This window comes from Drosophila teissieri, chromosome X, assembly GCF_016746235.2.
Source record: "Drosophila teissieri strain GT53w chromosome X, Prin_Dtei_1.1, whole genome shotgun sequence".
Taxonomy (NCBI): domain Eukaryota; kingdom Metazoa; phylum Arthropoda; class Insecta; order Diptera; family Drosophilidae; genus Drosophila; species Drosophila teissieri.
This window is the reverse complement of record NC_053034.1, coordinates 1,507,783-1,531,352: the sequence shown is the minus strand read 5'-3', so window position 1 is coordinate 1,531,352 and position 23,570 is coordinate 1,507,783. Positions and strand designations below refer to the sequence as shown.

The following is a 23,570-nucleotide window of genomic DNA, read 5'->3' as shown; positions in this document are numbered from 1 at the left end:
GCGTCGGAATGCAGGGATGCCAGGGCGCCAGGATGCCAAGGGACTTCGCTGGTCCGGGAACACTCGATTGGTAACGCATGCGCCGTGCATTCAACCACGCAGTCCTCGTTCGGCTAGGGCGGAAACGCTTTCCGGTGTAGATATACCAGAAATATTTCTGCTCTTCTGGCGTTATGCTGCGTCGGTGGACGAGTGCCGTGTCCTGACTCCTGACTCCTGAAAGCTGTGTAGTGACGACGAGTGCGAAGCGAATTGAATCGAATCTTAATCTTAATCCTAAGGACACGGCTAAATCGGTGAGCTCGTCGAGCTATGAGCACCTAGACCCGTTAATTGTGAAACCCTCCTGAATCGGCAAGGCAAGTGCGGTTCCAGAAAATGCCAGAAACATCGCCGGTGAACCGCCCACACACCCCCAAAGGTGCATAGGTATACAAGGTACAGCCAGGACGAGATCCCCCATGAAAACTCCACGGAATCCAGCCAACTAACCGCTGACGTGTGTGGAAAAGAAGAGTCAACAACCACGAGCTCCCCACCACCGTGTTTGATGTGCACTCGCGTCCTGGAAACTAGGCGCATCTGACACATTTAAAGGCGGCTCGGAGAAAACGGGCCTGGGGCACCGCACCTAAAACTAATCAAAAATTCCTTTAGTGGCCCGCAATAATGCCGATGGGCAGTGAAAGTGGGTGGCCGTTGTACATGTACATATTCCCAGGCACTGGCACTGGCATAGGCACACAAAAACCCGTGAAGTGCTGCACTGAAAAGTATACCATGTTTTGTGTGTACACATCTCTGTGTCCGTTTCCTTTTGCTGCCCCTTCCTCGGAGTCCTTGCTCGAGAACAACAGGCAAAATGTGTACATGCAGCCAAAATAACTTGACATGCCGTGTGTGGAGCGCCTTCAAACTCTAAGAACCATAATGCTCTATCGTTTATAACGTATGGCCAATATACCAATTTGAAAGTATCTCAGTGTTATCTCAGGTCATGACAAAAAGTATTCGGCCAAGATTATTGGCTTGCAGAACCGCATCTCTGGGGCCCCGATCCAGATCCACATGCAGTTCCAGATCCAGCTCCAGTCACGCCTTCCGCTCTGTCCTGCTTTCTTGCTCCATTCCGTGCCCGTGCCCGTGCCGCAGAGTTTGCGCACTCCGTTGCATACTTTTTGCATTGAGCATTGAGGGCCCTGCGAGGCTCCATTCCACCACACCCTGTTCAGGAATGTGCGAGGATACATGGTTTATCTACACCAAAGTTGCATGTTGTGTGTGTGTGCGCGCGGTTCAGCGTGTTGTTGCCGGTACCAAACGTAAACAAAGTCCAAGAGAAGCATGACATTTTCACGTTAACCATACGCCCCGTTGTCTCTCATTTTCCGTAGCTGCCACATAGCCACTGAGCTCCGCACATCTCAAACGGCTGCAGGATGTTGATCCGTTGGAAGAGTAAAGACAAGAGCGCCTCCTCCAACCAGAGTGTCGGCGGCAGCAGCAGCTCCTCGTCGAAGAAGAAGCGCAAGGGTCGCGAGGGCGGTAAGTATTCGGAATCCACAGAGCAGAAGGAAGCGAGATGCATCCAGGACAGTGCCTAACTCCGGCTCCCTCTCTTTCAGAAGAAGACTGGCAGAATGAGGCAAAGTCGGGACGCCTTCCGTCAAATGAACAGGGTATGTTAAGGACCTACTGACGTCCACGGACCTGTAGCCCCATCATAAGCGTCTATATTTGTTTCCCAGGTGGCGACGAACGACGACGAGCCATGCGACGCGACGATCCGCGACGACACACGCTCGGTGGCGATATGCTGGTCTACGGCTCGCAGCATCCACACGCCCATCAGATGGCGCCGCAGCAACAGCGCGCTATGGATCTGGAGGTGAGCACACCCCATCCCAACCGAAGATCTCCTGCCTTCCGTTTCTAATTCTGGTGCCTTCTTAGATGAGTACGCGCGCGCAGAAGAACAAGAAGAACCAGCCGATGCGGGGATATGCGCCAGTCAACCAGGGACCGCTGTTCGACGACGATCCGGGCATCATGTCGGAGGTGGAAACGGCCAGCACCGGATTCCGGAGGGGCGGCAAGCAGCGCTCCTCGCTCCCCGTAGTACGCACGCCCTCGAAAACACTGGAACGACCGCTGGGCCTGGTCTTTCTGCAGTACCGCTCGGAGACGAAGCGCGCCCTGCTGCCCAACGAGATCACATCGATTGATACGGTGCGCGCCCTGTTCGTGCGCTCGTTTCCGCGCCAGCTGACCATGTCGTATCTGGAGGGGCCCAATGTGAAGATCTACATTCATGATGCCAGCAAGGATATGTTCTACGAGCTAGAGGATGTGCGCTCACATCTGCGCGAGATCAGGGATCGCTCCGTGCTGCGTCTCTTTGAGTCCACCGAGGTGGCAGCCCCGCCCCAGATTCTGCCCGGCGGCCCTGGAATACCCCAACCCCTGCCGCAGGCGCAGGCCAATTGGGACCAGGACCAGAGCTACTTCAGCGAGCCGGAGTTCGACTCGGACTACAAGCACCAGCATATCCACAAGTCAAAGGTAAGTGCTGCCATCAGTCAGCTGATATCAGTTAAATAGTCCTTTATTCAATATCACCGCGTAATTGCTAGGGTGAGGATTAAGGGTTTTGGGTATTTGGGCAAGGAGGATGGATTGGTGTCCATGAGCGAGTCAAGGATTGTTGATTGGCCAACTGGGTGGCGTTGGCTGGGTAAAGCGTTGACTCCCACATGGACAAGTGGGACACAAGATTCCCAAACCAATCGAATACTTATTCGTATATACGAGTAGAAAAAAAAAGATATGGAAATAATGGGGTGGGAAATGGGCTGGGAAAGCTTAAGCCGAGGTCCTAGGACACTAGAATGTTATCCGTACTTTGGGCACAACTAGAAGTTACCACATGGACCCACGCTGAGGCCCTTGAGGGCGTTGTTCATGTGCTCGCGCACATCCTTCCACGAAAACACGATGGCACCCTGGAACGGCTCCGTGTGGCAGCTGCTGCAGATGGACATCACGGCCCTAACCTCCTCCTCGGCGGGCTCGCGGTCGTGCGTGCTGATCTCCTCCTCCAAGTTCATCTTGAGCGTCAGATCCTGCTTAAACTGCTGTCCGCCAAAGTCGGCGAGACCGTTGTAAATCAAACTGCTATCCGTTCCGGACCCGGCACCGTCGTCCACCACGGACCCATCGTCCAGCAGCACCAGGCCGCGCTTCTGCACCTTCTTCGTGGCGTCGGCTTCCCGCTTGAACTGGATGTGGGTCTCCGTCTCGTCGATGAACTGCACGTTGGCCGAGTTGCTGAGCATTTGGAAGCGTTTGCCACCGCCGCCAGGTTGCAATCCGCTCGGCGGCGAGAGACCCAGAAGTTGCTGGGCCACCAGTCGCGAACCCGCGTTAATTTGTCCGTTCACGAAATTCGTATTGATGGTGATGGCCTGCTGGGCGGGATCGGTCGGAGCACCGGCCGCGCCAGGAGCCGGAGCCGGAGCTCCACTTGCGGTCGGCGGCGGATTGGCCAAGTTGATGCGCACCCGAGTCGGGATCTGGCCACTGGCGAGCAGCGTGTGCATCGGCTGAGGACGATTAATCTGGATGGAAAGCGGGAGAGCAGGAGTGTTATACTGTCTCCTTGGGCACTGGTTAAGCACTTACCGAGGGCGGGGCACGAGTGGTGCTAGAGAGCTCCTGGCCCTCGTGATCAAAGTGGTGGACATGGTGGTGCTTGTGGTCGCGATGCGCCTTGCCGGCGCTGAGCGCCACCCGATAGACCTGGACGAGCGTCATCTCGAAGTGGAGGCCGTGGCTCACCTCACCGGTGACCGAACTGCCGCCGGAACGCAGCTTGCCGTTCGCTGGGATTTTATGTCCCACCAACTGTAGCGGTTAAGTGGAGATAAAGATGGAGATTTGAGATTTGAGATTGTAGCATCTGACATTCGCACGTCGAAAGTGAAAACGCGAGCAGGGCATTTCGCAATATGCGTAATTGGAGTCAAATCGCGCGCACTCACCGAGTTGTGGAAGCCACGCCCAATGCGTTCTGCCTTCAGCCAGGCCTGCCACTCGCCCGTCTTGCCATTCCACGAGCTGCACATGTGATGCCACTGGCGCATTTTCAGCGGGTAGTTCAGTCTTGAGCAGAAACGATAAAGATTGGACGGATTGACGCTGGATTGATCGATCGGTCGGTGGATGGATGGTTGCGTCTCGACTCACCTGTACATTTGCTGACCTTTTATGGCCATCGAAAGGAAACTGGAATTCTGCGCATTTGCGACCCAGATTTGCACCTCGCGTGGTTCCTTTCCAGCTGTAAGTGCGAATGTGCATGTGGATGCATAAGTGGATCAGATTGGCTTTGAGACTCGCTTTCATGCCAATAATGGCAACGGCCGATGGCTAGTCAGCTAGCTCAGATTGCGAAACTGAGTGGCGCTGCATTCCCCACTACCCAACTACCTAACTACTACTATTCGGTGGCCAGAACTTTTCGCTAGCCAACTAGTCATCATCGCAAACCACGAGGAATCCCCCCAGATGCCAACAGGAAACCCAGCCAAGCGAGCAGCTAGACGGTTGGTTATACAACCGGCATGCGGCAAATCCTGTTACGCTGCCAGCATGTGTGATATGCATACATTTAAATATGAATCACCAATTGAGCACCGGCTGCGAGCAAAGCACTTCCTATCCGGAAGCTTGGCTGCTGATCGCTGATCGCCATCGCCATGGCCCGCTACTTGAGTTGGCGCTCTGGAATTATGTCAAATGCTAAGGCCCGCCGCTACAGCTTCAGCTTCAGCGTCAGTTTAAGCGATAGCTTCAGCATTGGCTTAAGCTGCTACAGCTGAGAGTGCGACACCAACAATGCCGACGACATCCAACTGGAAACAGGTAAATTATCGCTTATGTAATGCGACCGCAACGACAACAACGCAGACAACAACATCAACAGCATCAACAACACCAGCAACACCAGCAGCTCCAAGAGCAGCGGTGGCATCGTCGACGACCTGGGGCAGTTGAACATAGCCAAAAATATTCAAGACGTTGGAAAGAAAACAAAGCGAATCTTGAAGGCGGCATTGTGCAGCAGCACTTCTCCTCCCACATCAGCTAACTCCAACGTCATAAACTTCGCCAGCATCATCATCATAGCTGACCATCAAACTGGGTGCTGACTTGCATCAGGAAGTGGGCTTCCTTTCACTTTCGCAGCCAGCCACTGACTCGCAGTCGGCAGCCAGGTGCGATTGCCGGAGCGTGGCCCACAAAAATTTACAAATAAAATTTCATTGCCCACAGCGAAGGTCTCGCTGGAGCGCTGGAGCGGTGGCCCATCAAAAGATCGACGTCCGTCAACAGTCTCCCGTTGTCCGCTTATGCAACAGCATTCGCCCAGTGACCATTGTGCAGCCGTTGTCTCGTTCAGCTTGCCGCTGAAGCAAGTCACGGTGAGAGGCTGATTCCCACCACAACCCACTACCCATAACCCACAGCCCACAGCCCACCCAGCCCCACTCACTTACCCTCGTAGGTCAAGAGGACGTGGTCGCCGCTGTGGTTGGTGAACCGCATCCAAAAGCAGATGGTGAACTGGTCCAGTTCCGGCATCGGATTGCCGTACTCCACCTCGCCGTCCTGGTTGAAGGCAAACTTCTTGACGCTGCAGCGATCGGAGCCGTAGAGTGGAGTTCGCGGGAACGCCAGCGGCTCCTTGGGGGCCTCGTCCTCGATGCTGTACGACTCGTACTGGTCCTCCAGGTGGTCCGTAAAGCTAATTGGATGGGAAACCGCTGCACTGGAATCGACGCCGTTCACGATGGCAGCGCGGCCCAGCAGCAGCTCGTCCTCGACCTCGGGCGTCTCCTTGTCGCCGCCGAACTGCGAGAAGCTAGTGGATATTTCATGGCTACTGCTCGCCGCCCCCGGATGCGACTGCTTGAGGCTGTAGGCGGCAGTGCCGCCACCAATCCCGCTGCCGCCGCTAACTGCGATGGGCTTCCAGGCGAAGGAGGCGGCCGCGTTCAGGAGCAACACGCCGAGCAGCGTTAGAGGAAGTCGCTGCGCCATTTCGTTTGCTGCGCTACTGCCACTCCGATTGATTCTTGATGTGATCCTAGTGTCAGTCTGGCTCTGGGTCTGGGTCTGGGACCGGGTCTCTTGAAGATTCGATCTTCCACGCGTCTGTAACGTCCGATTGCCGCGATGTCTCGCACTTCACTAATCATCCACGCATGCGCCACAGCCAGGTTGAGTTGCGCCAAAAACCCAGCCGCTGCCGTAACAAAAACAGCAGCTTTGCCGCCGAGCTCTGCTCAGCTGGCCGTCAGTCTCAGTCCCAGTCTCGGTCTCGGTCTCAGTCTCAGTCTCGCTCGGTTGTAACAAATTGTAAAATTGTTGTATTGAAATCGAAACTGAATCTGAAACTGGTTGAGGTTTGTGGGCTGAGTTGGCCGGCCTGCAGTGTGCCGTGGCAGGCGGTGAATGAGCCAACCACTTGCACTTGCTGCACTCCAGGGTTCGACAATCGAATGCACCTTGCTTGCGAGCCCATCATCTGCCTGGCAGCAGATCAGATCCACCTCCTTGACCCAATGATCGCCACTCATAATGCCACTCTCAGTGCAAGACGAAAATAGGAAAAAGCGTCCAGTTCCGCGAATTGCGTCGATTCGGCGGCGAGGGTGGAAGATTCGGATAGGGGAGTGGTGGGTGGATGTATGGTACATGTGCCAATTAACTGGTATTCATCTCGCCACGGCCATGAGTCCCAATCAAAAGCACAGTGAGAAGCATTGAAATTGGTGTGGAGGATTAGACGTAGCTTTCGAACTGAAGACTTGACTTACTTTTTAAATTATAATTTGACTCTCCATACTCCTACTGTGATATGCAAGTGTATATTATGAAGACTAAGCGCGCATTTCTCGCAGTGTGGCAGCGAGTACGTGTCCGTACGCATTTGATTTGATTTGGGATGGGCTGCGAACCATTATAGCGATTAGAGCGAGGAGAAACCATATTGGCCATTTCATTTCACTTCTTGAACGAAGGCCAATTGGCAGTGTTAATCAAAATACTCGTGCCCCTGCCACTGGCCTCCGGCCTCCGGCGATCCAACAATTGAACTAATCCAACACCGTTCCGTGTGTCGTTTATCGTTTATCCATCCATCTTTCAGATTGGCAAACAGCCGGCGCCCTACTACGTGGGCTCATCGCAGACACTGCCGCGGGGCATGTACTCATCAGAACGCAACAAGGTGTCGATGGGTGCGTAGAGTAGTCGAGACTGCCGACTAATTGATTCCGTATTCCTTTGATTCGCTCCAAGTAGTGCACTCTTGTTTTGAGTTGACCGATCCCCCTCATCCTCCTCCCTAGGTGACCTGAATCCCTCCTGCCCACCGATTCTGATTCTCATCTTCCCGGGACCTTTAGTATTATGCGGATTTCGTTTCGTTTCGGTTCAATAGTTCAGTTCAGTTGAGTTCAGTTCAGTTCTCGTTTTCTGTCATGCGCATTCTGCATTCAGTGGAAGAAAACCCAGTCTAAATATGATTCATGTTCCATCCATAACCATTCCGTAACACACTCAAACTCGAACACCAATCAAACCGAACCGTACCGAACCAAACCAAAACCTATCTGAACCAACGAACCGAAAAAGGAGCGCCTGTGAAACCACTCAGATCACTCAATCCAAGGGGTAGCATGGAACCCCTGTTCCCCTACACCCCGGATCAGTTATACAGCATTCCAGGTACACGAGAATTTGCCTTTCTACCCACTTATAGCTAGCATTGTACGATCGCTTCCATGTGTGTACCCACCCAAAGACCCAAAGTATGTGTGCAATGTAAGCAGTGACATTTCACATTTCACATGTCGCATTACATACTTGACATCACAACGATCGCATCTGCATCTGATTATCCATTGGCTTGCGCTTGAAATTCAAATTCCAATTCAAATTCAAATCCAAATCCAAACTGAAGCTCAATCTTAAAAGCACACCAACTGTGCACCATCCACACATCCAATCGGAAGCATTTATGTATTTATGCGGCCCCAATCATGCATTTCATTCGCTTCATTTCGAATTGTTCGCTTGCGTTCCTTTATTACGTTTATTGTTTATTGCGTTTCGTTATACCTAAATTCAACCACAAATTGTAGGCTACCAAGCACGCACATAGCTACGATCCTACCACCATGCGGAGTCCCAGTTCTAACCGACCAAGCTGTACTTGCAGATGGATACACCAGTTCCCCGGAGCGCAGCAGCCGCGGAAACTACGAGGAGCCGTACTACAGCCAGTACGGAACTAGGGGCGCCGTAGTGGCGCCCATCATCGACGAGGAGCAGAGGTGCGAGGGGGAGTAGGAATAGAAGTAGTTGTTGCAGGAGTAGCATCTTAACTAATCTGTGCCATTTACAGCGATGGAACCATGACGGAGGATCAGTACGCACTGTACGGCATCAAGGTGGGGCCGGGACCCAACCGCCTCACGCACCGCGGCAACCAGATCTACGACCCCACTAGGTGAGCATGCTCCTCCAGCCGCGATCCCGCACAGCTTTCATGTAGGAGACGTAGTCCTGCTGCAGCAGAAGCGGCAGCTCGGTTCCGTGGCCAGCGGAGCTGGACTTGCTGCGCTTGCTGCGGCGGTATATCTTGATGCGCTTCACATTGCCGTTGGACGAGCTGGTGGTGGCCGTGGCCACCGGGTGGAAGTAGGTGGTGCCCTTGCTCTTGATGGCCTGCACGATTAGGCAGAGTAGATAGCCGCCGAACGAGAGGAAGGCCAGCGCCGTAATGCTGATCTGGAAGAGGGTCTGCAGCTTGGAGGGCTTCTGCTCGGTCCAGGAAGTCGGCGGGTGTGGATGCGAGTGCCAGGGACCACTGGAGCCGGTGGTGTCGTGCTCACCGCTGCAAGGATCTGGTAAATCATCATGTTGCCAGCGAACCCCAAGCAGCCTTACCGATCTGCGGCCATCAAGGCCATACGCTCTGGCAGCGGCGATCCATCCGGCTCCATCGGTGGGCATTCCGTAGTCGAAGCGATGCTATCGCTGTTCTCCAGCGCCTGCATACTCAGCACGGACTTCTTCAGCAGCAGCAGGTCGTCCATCTGGAAATTGGCCAGGCAGCGGGCGAACCGCGCTGGTGTGCTGGTCACTGTTTGGTGTGGAATTGGTCATGAGTCCAGGGCCACTGGGTTTCCCAATCGAATGGAATTGCATCGAATCGTACATACCACTGCATGTAGTCATGTCTCTGCTGGCAGCTCTTGGTGGTTCTTGCGCAGCTCCAACTCGTCGACTGCGAAAGCGGATTGGCATCGAGATTGCATGCTAGCACGGACTTACTTTTCGCTGCTTCCAACGGCCAAACGAACGGCGGGTATGATGGACTAGCTGAGCGGCCTGACAGCGCAGCGCAGCTCAAGTTAGGGTATAAAGAAGTCGAGTATCAGCATATGCAGGCAGCTGCATTCTCGCCGCTTTTGGTTCACGCTCCCATGCGCTAAGTGCTGCGACCCACGTTTCGACTTCGACTTCGACTTGGATTCCAAATCCAATTCCGGTGTCTGTGCTCCGACGTCGGATGCCTAGGCTTGGCTGCGCAATTGGAGCAGTGCGGTGCCAGCGGATGTGTGGCCCAATAATTGCTGCTTGGCGGCACGCAACACCTGGAGACAAGTTTTTGAGCTTTGGACTGATTTGGTGACTTTTTTGCTTACGCACTTGCAGGCCAGAAGACTTGCACCGCATTCGCGTGGAGCACATGGAAAGGCAGCTGGCCAACCTGACGGGACTAGTGCAGAAGGCCCTGGTGAACCAGAATCCCCAGATTGCCCCGCTGGCCGTGCCCACCCTGGACCCCAACTATCTGGTCGTGCCGTCGCAGATGCAAGGTATGAATATGAGTCACTGCCATCCCTAGATGTTGTGCCCCTAGATGTTGCACCCGCTTTGCTTGGAGCACCGCTTTGTAGATCCAACGACCTGCCCCACATCCCAGACTCTGTGCACCCGATCCTTCCTCTAATTACATTTCTAATTTGTTCTCTCTTCCGCACGCCGCGCAGCCAACGGCTCCGGGGATGAGCTGTACATTCGGGAGAAAGCTCCCAAGCTGGGCAAGAACTCGTGCCGTAAGTGTCGCCGTAACCAGAAGCCCAATCCTCCGCAGCCTCTGAAAAGCCGCCACATATCTTGTCCTTGTCTTGCAGAAAAATCCGTGTCCTTTGAGAAGTCTGTGTCATTTAGCGATGACATACAGGGAATACCAAAGTCGCACAATCCCCTACATGCCGGTAATTTATTAATACAGCCCTGCACTCAGAATAAAAATCGACCAACGACTCAGACAATCTCTTTTATATGAGAAAAAATATGTTGCACAACATATTCTTTGAAGTTAGAGCGAGTTTTATTCTGAGTGTGCTTAAGTGTTGTGGGTGGAACGCTTTCTAGACACAATGCAAGCCATCCGTTTCCCATTCTCACCACTGCCACTCACTGCCGCCGCCATGGGCGTGGTCTTTACAGCTGAAACGAAGCCAACCAAGCCGGCAATCAAGTCGTCCACCCTTCCACGCACCTCGTCCCAAGGTAAGAACACGGCACGCCTGCATCAGCCACTTTCTCCATTCACACATCACACATTTCCCCACATCGCCGAGTGCTTTGCTGACCATCTACCCTTCCTCCTTTAGAACGCGACCGCCTAAAGCCTCCTCCGCCCCCCAAGCCGATCGTGCTAGCCCAGACCGCTCATCCCACTTACCGGGCGGACATTGCCCTGGCTCCCGAGGTGTACAACCATCTGCGCGGCCTGCAGAAGAAGGCCAAGGACCTGCGCATGGAGGTCCGCACCCTGAGGCGCCTCTCGCAGGCCCAGGCAGTCGCCGTGCGCGAGGACATCAAGGGAACCTTCATGCGGATTCGCGCTACTCTGCTGGCGAGCAGTGGCAGCTTCTGGGATCACCAGGGCGACCAGGACGCCACTCGCATTTCGCGCGAGGAGGAGCTCTACAAGCAGGAGGTCATACGCCTGGAGAAGGACCTCAGCGACCTGGAGGGGTCAGTTGAGAACCTGCGCGGTGAGGTCATTAACCGGCGAACTCGCGTCAACATGACGGCCGTGGAAGACATGGCTCTGGTGCTGAGTCGGGCAAGGTGGGTGGTGCAATAGACCCAAAAGATCGGCCCATAAGCAAGTTCCTTTTTAGCAAAACCGTCGCCGAGCTGAAGCTAAAGTTCCCATCCCTTTCGAATGGCTTGCGCTGCATCCTGTCCAACGAGATGGAGAAGGTGGTGCGCGAAGAAAAGTTCCTCAAAGAAGAGCCCGACCGCTTGGAGTCGGCGCTACGGCGCTGCAAGAAGCTGACCGGCACATTGGTGACGCTCAAACGGTTTGTAGCCCAGTCCACTGGTCCCTCATCCTTCATCCATCATCCTGCCCCCCTCCCGAGTTTGCAACGAGTAGCTAATTGCCTCCTTTTGCATTGACAGCTTGGCCAGCGTGCAGGAGCAGCGGCTGCCGCCGAACGAGCCAACTATTAGTGAGGAGCCACCGCGGTCCGCGGACATCTCGGCGCCGGACAAGGTGAGTGCGAAGCATCCGGAGTGGCTGGAGAGATAGAGAACGTGGTGTTGCGACAGTTACACAGAGCTAGTTCAAAACCAAATTCGAAGAAAGCGTTTTGAGGCGTTATGAGACCACACCTCGATTTTCATACCTCGTATACTTATATACATATTATATACATACTACTGCTCCATAACGTGTCATGACTATATATACATATGTATAAAAGTATTGTTTCCACTATTTCTATCGCAGAGATTAGTTGCTTTCGTCCTACCATATATCGAGTTTGCTATGCTTTTATTTCGAATCCACCTCACCAGATAAGATCTGATCTTCTCTCGAAACTCGTAGCTTTCACCCGAGTCTGCGATCCTGCGATCCTGCGATCCTGCGATACTTCTTAACGAACATTATCATATGCATATGTAGGTGCTTCGAAAACTCGTTTCCCCCAAAACGTCCGTCCGTCTGTCCGTCTGTTTTTGTCGAATTTAGCGGGAAAAGCACATTTATGGATACATGTATGTACATATGTAGAAGCTGGAGTCGATTGAGGCTTATCCAACTCCAACATCAATCAGACTCTTCACTTCGAGTTGAGGCGGTGATTTTCCATTTGAATTGGATACTGTGCAAAATTTGAATATCGAAATAATTTTGATTACCTTACATTTATTCGTTTGTAGTCTTCGGTTTATCTTTTGTGCGTTTATCTTATGAATAAGTTGCAATTGGCTGTTGTTACATAAATAGTGTTTTGGTTCATCGTTCATTTCACACAAATTATTCAAAACCATTCAACAAATTCCCACGGCGAGCGTAGCAGTATCGAAATTCGACCCGGTCCAGTCAATTCGAATTGAATGGCATCGCGACGACCTTTGACCCGCGTTCCGTGTTCCGTGCCCCCTTTGACCCCTTGACCCCATAGCCCTAGACCCCTGCCTCTTGCCCCCTGCCCCCTGCCACTTGACCCTGCTACCGCCCCTTGCCACTGAACCCCAAAGCTAATTGTTCTGAGCTTGCCCTGTTGGGCCTTAGATATTTGAGCACACAACTAACTAACTAGCAACCGAATACAAGAACTACAACTACAGATACATAACATGTTGTCTAACTACCGAGTATCCAGTTGCAACCATCATCCATGCTGAGAACGAATAAGTCCAAATAATCAAACAGAACACAACAAGTTAATTTATAAAGCAAGCTAACGTCTTATAAAATGAGGTTTACCTTCGTTTTCTCTTTTTGCCTTTTCTCAAACATTTTTTAAATAACGTTTACAACAACAACTACAACCCACATAGTTTAACTGGCGATGGAGTTCAAACTTCAAAGAGGCAATTACTGAGTAATGACTGAAAATTCAAATATAAAAGAACATTTACGAAAAAAAAAAAACCAAAACAAACAAACAAAACAAACCTAAAAAAATTCAACCAAAATCCAAATATAATTAAAACCAAAAAGAAAAATACCGTTTTGAAAAAGATGAAATCATAAGAATAATTCAATTTTCTTTTTGCTAAACATAATTTGCTCTGCATTAAACATACTAGTTTATATTTTGTATACTATTTACTACTGCTATAAACTTCTAACTAAACTAATACTCGTACTAAACTCGAAACCCATATCAAATCAATCATCAAAGCTGTCCATAAGCCACCAGAAGAACACTCCTCAAACCAACCAACCAACCAACCAAACAACCGAACAACCAACCAAACAACCCAACATAGCTACATGCCCATGTTCCTGTGTATCCTGTGAATCCTGTGTACATATGTATGTATAATGAAAAGCCCATTTGAATGACTGTTTGTGTGTGATAACCGTTGGAAGCCCCAGTCTCCCACCCACTTTCCATTTTCCGATCCGCTCCAGGATTCACTTTAAACGTATGCAACATTCAGAAGCTCTTTCGGGGCAAGTCATTCACTACCTTCCTCGGGATCAAACTTTCAAGATTTCAAAGGCGCAAAGTAGAAACTTCCAAACTTCCAACTTGCTTTCCGATTGTAAGACGAAATTCTATCCGTGTTTTCAAATGGCTTTCCTTTGACTCAATGCAACATTGACTCTTCTCCACGCCTCAACGCCTTGAAATAAGTACACCCAAATCCACATCCACACCCATGCCCACACCCACACCCACCCAGCACTGAAATCCGTTCCCATGTCCATATTTCCACATACGTACGAGGAGTTTTGTTTTCAGTGTTCGCTGCTTTGCAAGTCTTCTGTTGGTGTTCGTTCCTTGTTGTACATGTTGTTTGTCTTTGTCTCCTACCCCCCAAATGTGTACACCACCCCCCTCGGTAAGCTCGCATAAAACTTGATTGTCTGGATCTCCAGTTCCGGTTGAAGCTTCCTCCCCAGTCGTGCGAGTAGTCATGTTGTCCGAGACCCATCGAGCCATCGACCCACCGAAGAACACCCGTGGGTCAGTAAGATTCGAGCTAATCACACGCAGCCGGAAGTGGAGTGTTTTATGTGGAATTTAACTTAGTTTAAGACAAGTACAGAGGTACCGAGATGGAGCCTAAAGAGGGCTATTTAGTGCCCATTGCTTCCGTGTTCTGTTTCTGTTCATAAAGTGTTTCCATTCATTCCAATCGTACGAAGAGAAACTCACCCAACTCAGCTAATCGAGACACGCATACTCGTACCCAAATCTGTTTAATTCTTAATTGATATTTTGTAGTTGCGATCATGTGTGTGTATATTACAATATACCAAATTACCAATTTACCAATATACGAATTAGAGAATATGTATGTATAAGTGTGTGTACCCGTTTATGTACGTACAGAACAGCCACTTCCCCGAACTTCCAAGTCCCTCATACCGAACATTCCGAGCCCCCCAGTCATAAACCATCTTAGTACCAATCAATTAATCTTAACCAGACAATCAAACCAATCAAGCCAATTGTGTTGCAGTCAATCAAGAATGCAAACCAGTCATCACTGTCAGACGTCAGTTATCAGCTATCAGTTATCAGCTATCAGTCGTCAGTCACTGTTCTCACTCATCGATTGTTGTCTTTGAAGTTTCAACAATCTACCAATCCATCGACCTATCAATCTCAATCCCTCATCAATCACACGCGTACCTCCAAGAGCGTTTTCCCCTTCAAAAATCATGATCTGAACTAGAACTAGAACTACCAACTAAGTACCAACTAAGCAATCAGAGCCACCACATTGACCGCACCCCAAACTGAGATCTACCATCGATCGAGCGGTCTGCAGAGGATCAGTAGAAACACTCTGGCATACTTGTACTACATAGAAGACACTTAGCCCCCGACATAATTTGCATTGTACTCGGTGTGAATACTTTCGTGGAGTCCATGAATCCTACGACCCCACGGGGCGCAATTCATTTCCACTTAGAGCTTAGAGAATACAAGACCATCATCTGTCAATCACATCTGCATCCGCATTCGCATTCGCATCCACCCCGTCGCCTTTAAAGTTATTGGTTAATTAAACTGCATACTGCATACCACATATGTACTTGTGCCTTGGATATACCATCGCTCACCATCATCACAAACTGTCCACCATTGTAGAACGCTTACCTTTGCCTGTTGCCTGCTTGTGAATATGCATTAGCTCGATGTACTGACTGACTCACTCTATCCGGCAACCGATCATGTACTACTACTATACGCTTCCATATGTGTTCCTTTCATTTCTTTGATTGATTGATTGATTGTTGATTGTTCAGTAACGTTTTGTGAGACGCCGCCGGCTTTTTTTCACTGCATGATCCGAACCTATGCAACTGCACCTATATTTCAGCGCTGGCTTGGCTGGCGCCCTTTTTGGTTTGGCTACACTTGTAGATACATATATTGCTGGGTTATTTGCGTACTTGCGTATTGTATCAGATTTGTATGCGTATTCAGATAATTTGCGAGAATATACATGTCCCATTTGAGTACCTAATTGCCGAATGTATAAATGTGCGATGTTAATCGACTACTTTCTATATATATATTCATTTATATATATATATATATATATTATGTACTATACCTCGCCTTCGCCTCTCGGGAGCTGCATTAGTGCCAGTGTTTTACCGCCAAATTGTGTGTTCTTGTAGCCAATCCCAACACCCAGGATGGGGTCGTTCGCTCTCAGCGGGGGACTCGCACCCGAAAACGCACTCGATGCTCTGCTAGATGAGCTCAAGACATTCTCCAAGCCCATCGCCCAACAACAGCAGCAGCAGCAACAGCAGCAGCAGCAACAACAGCAGCAGCAACACCAGCAACTATACGAGGTAAGTGTGCTCACCGAGCGCGTCTCCCATCGCCAGCCGAACTCAAGGGGTCCAAGTCTCCCTCCGCAGATTCGCCCTGAAGATTCGGCATCCGACGAAAGCGCCCAGGCCGCAGTACAAAGCACCGTCACCACGCAAATATCGCAGGCCCGTCTCTACACGGAGGCGAGCGTCAATATGCAGCAAGCGACCACCGGCGGCAGCATGGTCATCGCTGTCGCCTCGGGAACTGTTTCGGCCCAGGCTCAATCCCAGCGAGGAGTGCTCATCCACCAGCAGTCGCAGTCGCAGGCACAGCTGATGGTGCACACCAACATGGGCAGCCTGCGACGGCTGCACTCCTATCCCAGTGAGTCGGATGGCGAACTGTCCGTGCCGCCACCGACTGGCCCGCGGGCCAGTGAGACCTCGTCCTCGACCAGCCTGGCCAACGGCGGCAGCAGCAACAAGCCACCCGTGCCCGAGCGAAACGCTGAATTGATCACCAAGGTGGGCCACAAGCGCATCCCGCCACCTCCGCCGCCACGCACCAGCTCACGCAGTCCACTGGCCAGTCCAACCAGCCCGAACGTGCCACCAAACCTGGCTGCCGCAGCCACAGTCAATTTGATTCCCAATTCCAATTTAAATGCCAATGCCAATAACAATGCCAATGCCACGGGAAACAAGGGCACAGTGGGTGACACAACGGCCGTGGTTAGCGGCGACACCTCAAGCGGGGACAACTCGAGTGGCAACGAGTCCGGCAACGACCATGCCCAGCGCCAGGTGGCCCTCGAGATGCGTCACCAGGAGCTGCTCAAGAAGCAAAAGATGCTGCAGGAGCAGTACCAGCGGTTGCAGCAGATGAGCAAGCTGCCCTCGGTGGATGTGGCCTGTTCCTCCTCCTCGCAGGACATTGCCGGTGGCAGCAACACACTACGGAAGCTGGGCAGCGAGACGAACATCCAGCAGAAGATCGCCGCCTTGAGTCTAGCCTGCGAGACTAGTGGAGCCGCAGCTGCGGCGGCGGCGGCTGCTGCTGCGGCTACCAATGGCGTGGTGGCCAGTGATGCTACGAGCGGTGCGATCGGCGGTGGTGGTGGTGGTGGAGCTGCAGGGGCGGCTGGTGCGAGCGCTGCTGCTGCACACACCAACTCCAACTCGAACTCGAATTTGAATTTGAACTCCCAACACCAGACAGCCACAACGACCACTAAACAGCTGTACGAGACCGAGATACTTTAACACAACTGGAAATTGGCGTGGAACGAAGCTAAAATTGACATTTAATCGGAGCAGTTGGGATTTATATCTGAATTTGCGGACCGGACTAGTCGAGGCCCATCAGCACCATACCCATATACCCATTATATGCGTGGACTACAATTCCAAATCCGAATCCGATAGAGAAACGTTGGAGGCATTGACAAGAGAGAACGAAACAGCAGAAACGATAGTTATGATTGAATATGAATGGCAAACACCTTTTCGTTTGTTAGGATGAGCACGGACTCACATCGTACTTGTATTTACTATCATCTAATTGTCGTACACAAATGTGTGTGTTTGCACAACTCCAGCATCCGATGTGCGTTATGTGTTGTGTTGTCTGAGAGAAAACCCCAAGGCAATGATCGGAAGCAAAACTAAACGAAAGCATACAGTATCGAATCGAATCGAAACGAATCACAAATCACAAATCAAAAGCCGTATAAAGTAATTTGTGCACCCCCATATAAAAGAAAAACGGGCAACCGTACACCCCATGCACCAGAGTAAAAATGCCCAGATGAATGTATTTATGTATGTATTCGCTTACATTGATGTACTTGTTGCATGTTGTGTTTTTGTTGTTGTTTCGACAAAGTTATAGGTCATATAGGTCGAGAGCAGGAGATGGGCGTTTGGGAAGCGTTTGGCGACAGAGAACAGCATGTTCTCCATAAACACCAGCACCATAACCCCCAGCACTATGCCACGACACAACCATACATTCATACATCCATACATCCATACACGTGGACTATGTGTTAAGGTCCAGCCGCACCCCCTGCCCCTGTCCCAAAATCCAAATTCTGAAATCTGAAATCTAAAATCTGATCTGATCGATCCAGGATGTGGGATCCAGAGGCCAGGACCTGGCCACAACACAACTACACCACTTAGAACCATACACACCACTGCATAGCAAAGCAAAGCAAAGCAAAACGAAACGCCACACAACACACAACATACACACAGTTGTAGGAGCACAGGCCGATTGAAGATTAACCATTATGCACATGTACAGATCTACGTATGTACTTAAATAATATGTCATAGATTTTTATTATTACCTTGGTATGGGACGTGAGACTGATAGTTCTATATATGTAGCTCATCAAGATACAATATGAAATACGAAAGCATACGAAAGATATTGTACTTATTTTTGTTAGAAAGATGACTAGCTAATTTTATCCCCCACAAGAAGCCACGAACAGCACTCCTGCTCCTCCTGCTCCTAAAGGAGGCCCCATCTCGTTATTCCCGGCAGGAATAGTGCGGAGAGTGCGAAGAGTGCTTGTGCCCATCGGACTACCGACGGTTCTATTGTTTACATGCTGCACCTATCAAATGGGTAAAACATATATCCTTAGCCATATGCATTCAACGCTACACGCTACACGATACACGATTCACGCTACATCGAACGGTGGTCAGTGGTTGGCCAGCAAGGCCCCCGGAGTCGGAGTCTCCATTCCCAAAGCCACATCCACGGCTAGTTTACACCTGGGCTTTGCCCACAGAGTATGATCGATGGCATTGTTTTTGGAAGGTCCAATGGACAAGGGAAACGGCTCACTAGGCACACTAGGCACACCACACATAGATTTGTTACCTTTACTGCCCGGCCAGTATTAGACTTCAGTATTATAGGCTAATTTACTTTTAATAAACTTGTAACACACGACTTGAACGAAATTTGTTGCACCTCTGCCACGTTTTATATCAATTAGACACAAACCACAAACATGCATATGCATTCCTTAAATTGTTCAATTTTCGAAGTCTAAATGCGGTCCGTTGAGGTGAACTTCACACATAGGACGAGCGCTGTAGCATAAGATCTAACACCACACCACACCACATACGAACCATACGAACAGGTTACAATGAACACTTTAGAGTATATGTATCTGCATCTGCAACTGCTATTCGCTACTCACATATGTATGTATAAATTCATAGTTCTATTACATGTATATCCAATAGCTCAAATACACCTTCTCCAGGCCACACTGCTGATGATGCGCACCCACACCCACAGTGGCCCACAGCAGTGCGCCGCATCTTTTATAGGTAGTCCCAGTTTAGATGCCCCAATGTGCGTGCAATAGACTTGAAGACTTGACTTCAATTCAAGTCCAAGACTAAACGCCAATCACTTAACCCCTTAGGTGCGCGCTCAAGACGTTTACATGCATATACACAAAGACAAATATTTACCTAAGTTAGAAGATTTGTATTGTTTATTTAGCGCCATTCGACGAATATGTATAACATATATATTTACATGCAAAACCACGCAACGAATACACATTTAAAAGAACATATATACATGCCTACGATGAATACGACGATAATAAGTAATAACAACCTATGCAAAGGCAGTGTTAAAGAGTCCCCTAATGATACCAAGTCAACATATTTAAGTATAAAGTTAAACCAGGGAACGTGGCCCAAATCGCAGGCATCGTGACCCTACTTATATCCCCAAAAGGCACATTACACCACATCATACTGACACCACACTCACACGCCCACACAGGTATTTAGAATCGCGACCGCGATCACGATCACGACCACGATCTAATATCGATCTAATGACGATCTAAAACCAAACCGAAAACCCTCGCCCCACTGGGAGAAGGGAGGTGCAGAGCTCAATTCAGATTAGAGCTGCACCGGAAGAGTTGGAAGTGCGTATTTTTTTCTTAATAATAATTATTCTATTTAAATCACAACAAACCACAACAATAAATATCATTCGTAAAATGAACTCTGAACACGAGTTTCTCTATTGATTTATTCGTCGTTCTCTGCTGTGTTTACCATATGTACCACATGTAAGTAGGCTGACTAAGCTCACGACCCTAAGCAATGGTGCTGATCAACGTTACTACTCTGTTTATAATTCCAGATGCACCCACTACATAACGACAAGTACATGCACACTGTTCTTAAGGCTACACACCAATCGTACACAAAAATCGTTCACATATGTATATAAAAGGCACACGGTTCCGCAGATATACAGTCGGATACATTTAAAGGTAGGACACGTATGAAAATACGTTCTGTCATGTGATTATGTCACGGTCTGACCGTCTGTTTGGCCATCTTACGCTCCACCCGGGCTCTATTCGACGTTGTGTTGCAGCTCTACGATTCGCACAGCCAATCGCAAGGCAACTTGGGCATTTTGCTAGCCGGCCAGGGCAGATAGCCAGCCGTCTTAAAGACCCAATAGTCGTAGGTCACCTTGGTAATTAGGGCGAGCAGAAGGATGACCTCGGCGGCTATTAAATAGTATATGTAGTCGGTCCAATCTGGGGGCGACTGGCACAGCTTAGCCTCCTGCAGTTCGATGACTCTCTGAGGCAGGTTGCGGCAGCGTATTTCCATGTAGTCGGGTATGTCGGAGCTGCGCTCCTTCAGCCAATTTTGCAGCGTCTTCGCCGTGTTGCAGTCGCACTGAAGCTTGTTGCCTGCCAGGTATATTCGACGGCCCAGGCCGGAGTCCATCAGGGCGTTGCTAAGAATGTACTCCGGAATCTATATTGTGGTAAATAGGTAACCTTCACTTTCAGGGATTCCTTCAGTAATGTAGTGTGGTAGCACACTCACCCTGCCCAGCGAATTGTTTCGCATGTAGATGCGCTGAAAGGTTTCGATGAACTTGGTGCCCTCGAACTCAACGATGGAGGATATGAGATTGTTATCGGCCAAGAGACGGTTAATATTGTGGTAGGTGGGGTTCGTTTGGAAGTAATCGCCCAGGCTGGTTATCTTGTTGTTTGTGATATTGAGCATAAACGTGTTGTCCGGCAGTCTTTGGGGTAGCTCCACCAGGCCGAGATTGGAACAGTCTACATGGCACTGGGGCTTCGACTGGTTGTCCTGTATGATCATAATATTCTCCAGCGTACAATTGCAGCTGCCGTAGTTGGGAATAACCGGGCAATTGGTCACACACCGCTTTCTGTTCTCCAGCTGCTCCACGGACACCTTGTCCGTGGACTGAAACCAGGTGTGCGTGGCGTTGTACTGACAGTAGGAGTGCTTCGGGTTCAGAAAATTTATGGATTCGGTGTATATGATTTCGTTTAGCGGGGTGCACAGCATGCGCATGTTGCCACTGAAAGGATTCGTTGGGTTAGGCTCTATTTTTCGCTGAACACGTAGCCTGCTATCCTCACCTGATGTCCAGCGTAATGTTCTTGTTCTGGTTTCGGTGCGGCACCAGCGAGAGATTGTTGTTCGACATGCCAAAGAACTCCAGATGGGGCACGTCCTTCACCGCCCTCGAGTGGATCTCCGAGATGTTGTTGTTTGATATGTTTAGGCACTTGAGGGCCGAGAGTCGCGGAAAGGCGTTCACCAGTCGGGTGATATTGCCGTCCGTCACGGCTAGCGACTGCAGGGATCTGAAAATTGGGTTGGAGAGGTCCATGTCCTCCACAGTCATGTTGCGCACGTGCAGGTTGGTCCACTTGGATATATTGCTGCAGCTTGAGATCATCGTCAGCTGCGATATGTTGCAGCAGTACCAGGAGTTGGGCCGCGCCGGGTGCTCCCTGCACTGGCACTGGCCGTTCCCCTGTCCACCTCGGTTTTGGGCTTCCGACTGCGCGACTGTCGAGCCCTGGCCCTCGGAGATTTCGGCTCGTCCGTCAAAGGTGTGGCCACACAGCTGCTCCTCTGCATAGAAGCAGTGCTTCAGGTACTCCGGCTGTTCGGGAGCAGCCGGCGGAAGGGGTGCGGGCGAAGTGGTTGACGTGGTCGAGGTGGAGTGGGATGTGCTTGTTGATGTGGTGTCCGTCACAGATCCCGGATCGGACACACTTTGCGTCTCGGCCAAACTGGTTGCTGTGGTGGTTTCGCCTATGCCCACATGATCAGCTGTAAGAATAGGAGCAGGTATGGCTGTTCCCTGCTCATCTTCCTCCAGTGGCGCATGGGGATGGGCGCGGTGATGGTGTTGAGGCTGTGGATGTGGATGCGGATGTGCATGTACATGTGCGTGTGCATGTGGAGAGGACTCCTCGCCTAGGGTAGCAGGATCCGGTGTGTGTGCTGTTTCTGGACGCGCGCATGCGCCTGCAACAAGGAGCAGCAGGAGCAGGAGCCATGTGCCCTGTAACGAGAACGGCAATCAAAGGGCGCGTTAAACCGAATCGAGTGGGGTAATGGAAAAAGTGCCGTGTCGCACGTTGGACGTACATATGCAAATATTTGCTACACCAGACGCGTTTGTTTGCGAATCGAATTAGACCGACGAGGGCTTGGCCTGGCTCGTCCTCCAATTGCCGTAATTAGGGTAAGTGAGGCACACCCTGTACGCTGTACATCAGTTGGTGGGCCTGGGTGTCGGGTGGGGTCTGGGAGTTAGGGAGTCGGGAGGGTCTCCGGTAACTGGTCTCCAACTGGTTTCTAATTGTTTGCCCACTCGATTTAGCGTCTTGCGGGCCAGTTGCCAACAACACTGCCATGCTAATTCGGCAATTAATTAACGAATCGTATGTGATAAAAGGGCAATAAAAAGATTAATTGTGTTAGGGAGCACTTGTGGGCGGGTCGGTTGGTGGCAAATTGCCGATTTCGGAATGTCGGAATGGAGTGGATTGGAATGGGGCCATTTCAAGAGCTTTGCCTGATAGAAACAACATAATAGTCCGTATTACCATAAGCCAATAATACGTTTGATATGGGTTACATTTCGTACTTGGTTTGAAGGTTCCAAGGAGTACTGGGATACGAGGATTAGCTAACCAAGTGCCCGGATTTCAGGAGACATCAGAATTGCCTATGCTCTATGTGCATAAAGTAATTTAACTGGGCGTGGTATAAGATATAGAGCCTAGTTGTAGCCGAGCACCCCTCCCTCAGAGCAATTTAGAGTGTTTGCGAGATTATAAATATAGTATCATTATCAGTATCGACATGCCCGTGTCCATACCCATACCCATACAACCACACACTCGCGGAGCTGCATGCGCATTGGACTTACGTGGGTGTACGCGAGCATGTCGCCTCCGAAATGAAGTGCACTAAGTGCTCCGTGGCAGGTTTACTCCTTGACTAGGTGGCGGAGGAACCGCGCGATCATCCACATCCGAGGAATCCGAATCACACGGAAGTGTTCACGGTTTAAATGCTGTGCGCACATTCCATTCCCAGCGAAGAGGAGCGCCTTTTCGGCGGTTCTGCAGGCTCGTTTCGTCCGCCAGGTGATCTGCCACAGATCAGTGCATGGGAAGAATCGCTCAGGTGTGCTAAGTATGGGCAACACAAAAGTATCTCGAGTCGAATTGATAAACTACGAACAAAACAAAAGGCAACTGTTAGGTGCGCGCAGCGTAGCAGAGCACTCGCTGTTAGGACTGTTAAG

The 23,570-nt window shown here is 50.5% G+C and overlaps 4 protein-coding genes across 15 annotated transcripts; 1 reads left to right on the top strand and 3 right to left on the bottom strand.

Moving 5' to 3' along the window:
* The first annotated feature begins 234 nt into the window (after positions 1-234).
* On the top strand, positions 235-17,734 carry LOC122624495 (coiled-coil domain-containing protein CG32809). Of its 12 annotated transcripts, none has more exons than XR_006326476.1 (18): positions 235-359; positions 1,395-1,545; positions 1,629-1,679; positions 1,749-1,888; positions 1,954-2,562; positions 7,214-7,304; positions 8,288-8,402; positions 8,474-8,578; positions 9,790-9,953; positions 10,128-10,193; positions 10,272-10,355; positions 10,591-10,653; positions 10,758-11,220; positions 11,274-11,456; positions 11,557-11,650; positions 12,946-12,989; positions 15,755-15,934; positions 16,004-16,134. XR_006326476.1 is itself a non-coding variant. In XM_043804085.1 (17 exons), the coding sequence occupies exons 2-17, from the start codon at positions 1,440-1,442 to the stop codon at positions 17,159-17,161; spliced, it is 3,672 nt and encodes a 1,223-aa protein (XP_043660020.1). In that variant the 5' UTR covers positions 235-359; positions 1,395-1,439; the 3' UTR covers positions 17,162-17,734. The 12 variants fall into 12 exon arrangements, 9 of the variants coding, with proteins under 9 accessions (XP_043660020.1, XP_043660018.1, XP_043660019.1 ...); XR_006326474.1 differs by having other exon boundaries at positions 1,626-1,679; positions 8,288-8,414; XR_006326475.1 differs by having other exon boundaries at positions 1,626-1,679; positions 8,288-8,414; positions 15,991-16,098.
* Positions 2,763-6,123, bottom strand: LOC122624499. Its single transcript, XM_043804098.1, has 5 exons — positions 5,559-6,123; positions 4,246-4,339; positions 4,041-4,161; positions 3,682-3,903; positions 2,763-3,617 (listed from the first exon to the last, which is right to left on the bottom strand). The coding sequence occupies exons 1-5, from the start codon at positions 6,100-6,102 to the stop codon at positions 2,913-2,915; spliced, it is 1,686 nt and encodes a 561-aa protein (XP_043660033.1). The 5' UTR covers positions 6,103-6,123; the 3' UTR covers positions 2,763-2,912.
* LOC122624501 lies at positions 8,575-9,888 on the bottom strand. Its single transcript, XM_043804100.1, has 4 exons — positions 9,784-9,888; positions 9,294-9,728; positions 9,019-9,214; positions 8,575-8,965 (listed from the first exon to the last, which is right to left on the bottom strand). The coding sequence occupies exons 2-4, from the start codon at positions 9,376-9,378 to the stop codon at positions 8,575-8,577; spliced, it is 672 nt and encodes a 223-aa protein (XP_043660035.1). The 5' UTR covers positions 9,379-9,728; positions 9,784-9,888.
* A 2,206-nt stretch (positions 17,735-19,940) lies between the features above and the next one.
* LOC122624498 (protein halfway) lies at positions 19,941-23,569 on the bottom strand. The gene is made up of 4 exons (XM_043804097.1): positions 23,190-23,569; positions 21,379-22,316; positions 20,807-21,317; positions 19,941-20,734 (listed from the first exon to the last, which is right to left on the bottom strand). The coding sequence occupies exons 1-4, from the start codon at positions 23,205-23,207 to the stop codon at positions 20,342-20,344; spliced, it is 1,860 nt and encodes a 619-aa protein (XP_043660032.1). The 5' UTR covers positions 23,208-23,569; the 3' UTR covers positions 19,941-20,341.
* Between the last annotated feature and the right edge of the window lies 1 nt (position 23,570).

What these genes read in the sequence shown, in the direction of transcription:
- LOC122624495 (XM_043804081.1), top strand. Translation starts at nt 1,440, where the DNA reads ATGTTGATCCGTTGGAAGAGTAAAGACAAGAGCGCCTCCTCCAACCAG. An exon ending in CCTTCCGTCAAATGAACAGG is followed by an intron (nt 1,680 to 1,748) that starts GTATGTTAAGGA and finishes TTTGTTTCCCAG; the next exon opens with GTGGCGACGAACGACGACGA. An exon ending in AACACCAGCAACTATACGAG is followed by an intron (nt 15,935 to 16,003) that starts GTAAGTGTGCTC and finishes CTCCCTCCGCAG; the next exon opens with ATTCGCCCTGAAGATTCGGC.
- LOC122624499 (XM_043804098.1), bottom strand. Translation starts at nt 6,102, where the DNA reads ATGGCGCAGCGACTTCCTCTAACGCTGCTCGGCGTGTTGCTCCTGAAC. An exon ending in AAAGGTCAGCAAATGTACAG is followed by an intron (nt 4,162 to 4,245) that starts GTGAGTCGAGAC and finishes TTTCTGCTCAAG; the next exon opens with ACTGAACTACCCGCTGAAAA. An exon ending in GGCGTGGCTTCCACAACTCG is followed by an intron (nt 3,904 to 4,040) that starts GTGAGTGCGCGC and finishes TAACCGCTACAG; the next exon opens with TTGGTGGGACATAAAATCCC.
- LOC122624501 (XM_043804100.1), bottom strand. Translation starts at nt 9,378, where the DNA reads ATGCCAATCCGCTTTCGCAGTCGACGAGTTGGAGCTGCGCAAGAACCA. An exon ending in AGACATGACTACATGCAGTG is followed by an intron (nt 9,215 to 9,293) that starts GTATGTACGATT and finishes CACACCAAACAG; the next exon opens with TGACCAGCACACCAGCGCGG. An exon ending in GCCTTGATGGCCGCAGATCG is followed by an intron (nt 8,966 to 9,018) that starts GTAAGGCTGCTT and finishes AGATCCTTGCAG; the next exon opens with CGGTGAGCACGACACCACCG.
- LOC122624498 (XM_043804097.1), bottom strand. An exon ending in AACATTACGCTGGACATCAG is followed by an intron (nt 21,318 to 21,378) that starts GTGAGGATAGCA and finishes GAATCCTTTCAG; the next exon opens with TGGCAACATGCGCATGCTGT. An exon ending in GAAACAATTCGCTGGGCAGG is followed by an intron (nt 20,735 to 20,806) that starts GTGAGTGTGCTA and finishes ACCACAATATAG; the next exon opens with ATTCCGGAGTACATTCTTAG.